This window comes from Corapipo altera, unplaced genomic scaffold, assembly GCF_003945725.1.
Source record: "Corapipo altera isolate COAL_440 unplaced genomic scaffold, ASM394572v1 45, whole genome shotgun sequence".
Taxonomy (NCBI): domain Eukaryota; kingdom Metazoa; phylum Chordata; class Aves; order Passeriformes; family Pipridae; genus Corapipo; species Corapipo altera.
In genome coordinates, this window is record NW_020884877.1 from 22,112,084 (window position 1) to 22,117,665 (window position 5,582).

Genomic DNA, 5,582 nt, shown 5'->3' on the forward strand with positions numbered 1-5,582 from the left:
AAATAAAATCTTAACTTGGCCAAAAGCTATTTTGTGTCCTTGTTTTGTAAGGACTGCACAACCCAGGGGCAAGGCTGGATTTAACAGAGCCCCACCCTTGGAGGCCGGCACTTCCGAAGGGCGCTGCTCTGCCACCCACCACCTCTTCGCTCCAGCAGACTGTAGTGCCCAGATTGTGGAACAAATGCACACGGGATTATTGAGAAACTACACCGGCCACCTGCTTTGAGCAAACAGTTACTGCAAAGCAAATAAAAATCCCTGCACGTGCTATTTTCCCCCATTACGAATAACAGAGAAAACAAATCCTGCATGACGGATGGCACTTGCCGCCTTGCCGGCAAGCACTCCTGCCCCGCAGTGGGGAGGGCAGTACCAATAATACATATGTAATTAAGTATTTTGCAGGAAGGACACCAAGTGTTACAGCACAGAGCACAAGGACACAATTAATTTATGACTCGGGGAGAGCGGCTGCCCTTGGCGCTGCCTCCTTGCTCCTCGCCTGCGGGGCACAGGCAGCAGGTCGGACCTCCCCGTCGAGCGATCTTAAGTCCCCCATCGAAACTCCTGACCCGCATATTTGGTCAACGCCACAGCTCAACCTCTGCCCGCAGCACAACCCCTACCCCCCTCTTAGGGCACCACCCCCTCCCGGCCATGGCGCCGCCGCCCGCCCCTTCCCGGACCCTTCCCGGCCCCTTCCCGGCCCCTTCCGCCCGGCGGCTCCGCCCCGGCCCCGGGACACTCGGTAGGTGCGGCCGCGGCGTGGGGAGGGGTGGGTGTTTCTCCTCAGCGGGGCTCCGGGACTCTACAGCCGATTTCAGCCGCCCCTCTCTGCTATATTTTTATTTTTCGTGACATCCCCAGCCCTGGAGGCGCCCTGTGTCCTGAGTGATAGTGTTTTAAGCTGGGCTTTCCCCTCGGCTAACGTGTGATTATAAAACAATAAATGCCGTAATAACGCACACGTGTTATGGCAAAACATGCTTGGCTATCCCCGGTTTAAGATGCAGCTATTCCAGTTCAGTGAGAATTTACGTGCCCATAACACCCCAGAGATAAATAATACTTCAGCAGTTGGGGGAGGATGCCTTGTAAACGTTGTGGTGGCTTCATGGGAACTAAATGATTGAATTTGCAGGATATGGACCGTATAAATTGCCTTGTAGTTTCTAGTTGTTTCCTCATACATAAATAGGACAAAGTTCATGAATAAAAATAAAGCTGCCATATGCAGTTAGGGCTGCAGTGAGATTTCTTCAGGAGCTGAGTGGCTGCACTGACCCACAGGGAAGGTTTGAAAGCACAAATGCTATGAGATATCGAGGGCAATTTTCCTTCTATTTTCCTGAGTATTGACTATTATGAGAATACAAATACTGTCTGGCATTTCCTGCTTACTCTTCCATTAGGTGTGTGGCAGGACTGTTAGGCATAATCCAGTCAAGCACATAGCCTGGCCTTCAAGGGGTCTATCCACAAAGGTTCAAAACCATGCCTGCACAAAGGATAATTTAATTACAAAATAATAAAAAAAGATACTTAGCAACTGTTACAATTTCTATGACTGAAGCAGGAAAATAGTGTTAATGCATTGAGGTGTATCCTGCCATTATGGCTGTTTAGGAGAAGTGTATAGATAAGCACAGGGTTTCCTGCCCTGCTTTCCTGTGGTTCACTTGTGGGCTGCCTGCCTGTCCAGATGTGCTTCCCAGCATCCCGTTGACCAGGAAGAGTATTCAGTGACCCATGTGCTTGGCAAGCACCAATTGGTCATGCAAGAAAGGAGAGTAGAGTTTTCACTGTGGTCTGTCCTTCCCCACACTGGTGTGGACGTAAGCTGAGGGGCGAATTTTCTCCTTGAAGCATTCCTAATCTTAAAAGGATGTTGGCGCGCTTTAATGAGAGGGCACTCTAACAACAGAAACTTGGAAAGTGCTTCCCCCAGCTTCACATGCAGATCAAGTGATAGTCTCCCTACAGTCATCCTCGTAGAAGTGCTGCCCTCCCCCACAGTAAATGGCATGACCTTTTAAAACAGATCTAGACTACCAGGTTTGTCAAAGAGATCATAAAATTTCAAAGAGGTCATTTGGATTTAGTATTACCATTTTCTGGGTTTTAGCTCTCTTATCAAGGAGACTTTCTCCTGAAATTGGGTTTCATCCAAGCTCTTGGCTCCTTAGCATGTTTTTCTTAAATAATATTGTCAAACAAATCACCACCTTCTGTCTTCAGCTGAATGTAAGAATACCACCAGTTATTACCCTAAGATATACATATTAAATTATTGTATGCTTACATACATCATTGTTTTTATTAAGCACTCAGTTTGTATTCAGTGCAGCATAAACATTAAATAAGATTATTTTTCCCCTGGTGAGTTTACAGTCTGAAAGATCTTCATAGGAAGGAGTAGTAATAACCCATCATTAAAACACCACCTTTAAATTAATCCCTTTTTGTTTCCCTGTGGTCAATACTCATTTGCTGTTGATCATGACTGGTGTATCCTGGCATCTCATATAGTGCTGTTTGATGATGTTACAGACCCCAGTTGTCCACTCTACCGCTCTGTGAGATGTTCTTGTTCAGTGTGAGTGGAAGAAGAGAGCATATGTCTCTGTTTCAGCTGCTCCGTACAAAGCCCAGCAGCACAGCTGAAACCCACCTTTGATGGTACTCCACAGTAAGACTTTGGTTGTGGTATCAAAGTGCAATTTCCTTCTGCCACCTTGGCTTCCTGTAAGGACAGCTGGAAATACTCATGTCTTTAACAGCTGCAGCAAGATTCTATGAAGCTTGTGTGTTAAAGCCCTGAGAGAGGAGACCCTACAGATGCAAACAGGGGCATCCAGTTTTCACTGATTTCTGGTGAGTTTAGGCACCCAATTCACTTCTGTATCTTCACAGTAGCATCATTTTAGGGTGGAATTCTGTAGACAATAGAATTTAAAAAAAAAAAAAAGATTGGAGCTTTCCAGAGCACATCATATGGCTTGGACCATAAAAAGAACTGATGCTTCCCAAGGGAAGCAGGACTCTTGAACTGAAGGAGTTGGCAGGTTTGAAAGTTTTTAAGTTTATTTGCTTATTTAAAGAGTCCCAACAAGTCTGCCCTGAAACAATTTCTGTTCCAGTTTATGCTCTGGATTGCACATTCTATTTGTCAGAGAGATTATTTCAAAGACAAATTTTTTAAAGTAGCTACTGAAAGCATGCTGCTTTCTGAAAATAGCTTTTTACTGAGTAAGCTAGAACCACTGCCTGGAAGTTTGAGTCTGAAAAAAAAAAAAAAACTAGAAAAAAACACATACTTTGTTTTAGGTTTGGTCTTATTGTTGGTTCTTGGTTTTGGTTTCTTGGTTTTTTTTAATAATGAGGTTGACTATCAATTAGAACAAACTCCTACAGGAAAATTCTGTCTCCTGAAACTTTTCAAATCAAAATGTGATCCTGTTTTGGAAGTTGTAGTTAAACACAAGAATTTAGTGCTCAGGCTACCGATTAAAACTTTTGGAACTCTACTGTAGAGGATGTTAGTGTAGATGGATCTAATTATTGGCTCTTTCTGACCTCAATATCTGTAGACTGTGTAGTGGAGAGCAAGAGTAGATTGTGCTAGCGAGGACTAGACAAGTATGTTGGGTAAATACAGAGTGTGTATTGATTGCTGGGGAAGAGGAAGTGTTGTGGCTTTAGTATTGTCTTTATTGTGGTAAATTGATTTACTGGAGGAGAGGGAGAAGTTAATTTTTCATATCAATCATCCTATGTTCCAAGGCCCAAAAATTAACACGAACTACTTTCTCTGTAAAGGTGTTTTGCGTTTTGTTAATGTAAAGGAATGTTTCTTTGGTTATTGTGCTCTGTTTCTTCTCATGTTTTTTGCTTTGGGGTTTTTTTTTGTTAGTTTATTTTTTTTTTTTTTTTAAGTGCTAGAGAGTTGAGAGAGCTATTTATGCACACTTTAATTCCTGATTTTGTGTTATAAGCAGGTTAGGATTTGACTATGGCAGTGCGGTTCCTGCAGAAGACATCTGTGTGGTTAAAGAAGCACAAGATCACTGTGTTGGCCGTTTCTTGCATGGGACTGTTTGGCACAAACCTTTCCTATCATGTGTTTCCTGAGCAGACGTTCAAACTGTTGCACGAGTGCTGGTCAGAGGGGCACCCAGCTGAGCTTTCGGAGAGGCTCTGTGGTGTGTTTCAGGATGTCCTTCAAGATACTGCTGTGAAGTCCACTGACTCCTACAGAGCCTTCGCAGCTTCTGGCTTCCACCCTGTGAGTGCTGGAATTCCCTGGTTGCCTGCAGGCTCTTTGGTGGGCATCCCACCTAACTTTGATAGCACAGATGAGGATAAAAAAGGAATAGTCAACCATGTTGTTGTGATCCATGGCAAGGAAGTAGACTGGGAGAGCAGCGAAGGTGTTGCTTTGAGGGAAGCTCTCACGTTTTCACTCCAAGCTCAGAAGTTTGCCATTGCCAGAGAAGTTGTGTATTTGCAGAATGGCAGCCCTTTAAAAAGTGCAGTTGTGGCTCCAACTTGCTTAGCTGGTACATTTCTCTGTACAAGGGGTATAAAGCTCCTTCTGGGTTTATCTCATGGCCCTGTGATACTTCGCAGCCTCTGTAACATCGTAACTGCAGCTGGTGGCCTGCTCTGCTATTACCTCTCTTGTGAAGCTCTGACCTATCACCTGGACTGCAAGGCTGACAGAAGGGCAGCCATGGTTTCCAAAGACTACGCCAGAGGTGGGGTGGAATTTTATGATAAAATCTTGTCCCGCAACAGGATTCTTCGTGGTCTGATGGGCACAGAAGGGATGAAAATGTACGCCCCCAGTGGTAACCTTTTCCCAAGGCACTGGTTCAGAATAAAGTATACGCCATACACTTACCGGAGAAGTTTGATTGTTAATATTTTAAGAGAGCTCCCAGCATAGGATAGGAATGCTTGAATTTTAAACTTGTGAATTATGTATTTTGAAGCACTGCTGTGCTGCCTCTTTATTTTTTTTTTTCCTTCTGTATCTTCATTAGAATTTTGGGGTTTATTTTTGCATATAGTTTGGAAGGAGTTCTTGCACATTCCCTGAATAAAGAATTCTCTTTTAAAATATTAAAGAGTTGCTTCAGAAGTGCTCTGTTCTGTGTGCATCTCAAATCACAAGACTGCTGAGGAGGGGAACTTCTCAGACACTGATATGGAAGTTCTGCTGTGCTGCGCTACCTTCCTGCCAGTTCAGTCTGAAAAACAGAGAGGGACAGGTCCAATGGAGAGTTTTGGGAGCATAATCATTTAAACTGGGTGTCTGTGTGTGTATTTGCTCTTCCTCCTATGGAACAACATGAAGATGTTTAAAAAAACTGGGCAGCCTATATTATGCAGTTGCATAAATACCAAGGCACAATATTTCTGTTTTGTGTAAGTTTCTTGTACCACGTAAATTCTTATGCTGCAATCATCAATCTTCAGTAGGACACAATAGTTATGATGCAGCTCATACCAGTACAGATAGATTATTACCAGCACCTGCACCATTTGCTTAAATCTAACTCTGCTCTCTCCAGGAC

General features: G+C 43.8%; 1 protein-coding gene across 1 annotated transcript; it reads left to right on the plus strand.

The window, feature by feature from the left end:
* Positions 1-692: 692 nt before the first annotated feature.
* On the plus strand, positions 693-5,132 carry TMEM177 (transmembrane protein 177). Its single transcript, XM_027637518.1, has 2 exons — positions 693-751; positions 4,002-5,132. The coding sequence occupies exon 2, from the start codon at positions 4,016-4,018 to the stop codon at positions 4,949-4,951; it is 936 nt and encodes a 311-aa protein (XP_027493319.1). The 5' UTR covers positions 693-751; positions 4,002-4,015; the 3' UTR covers positions 4,952-5,132.
* The last annotated feature ends 450 nt before the right edge of the window (positions 5,133-5,582 follow it).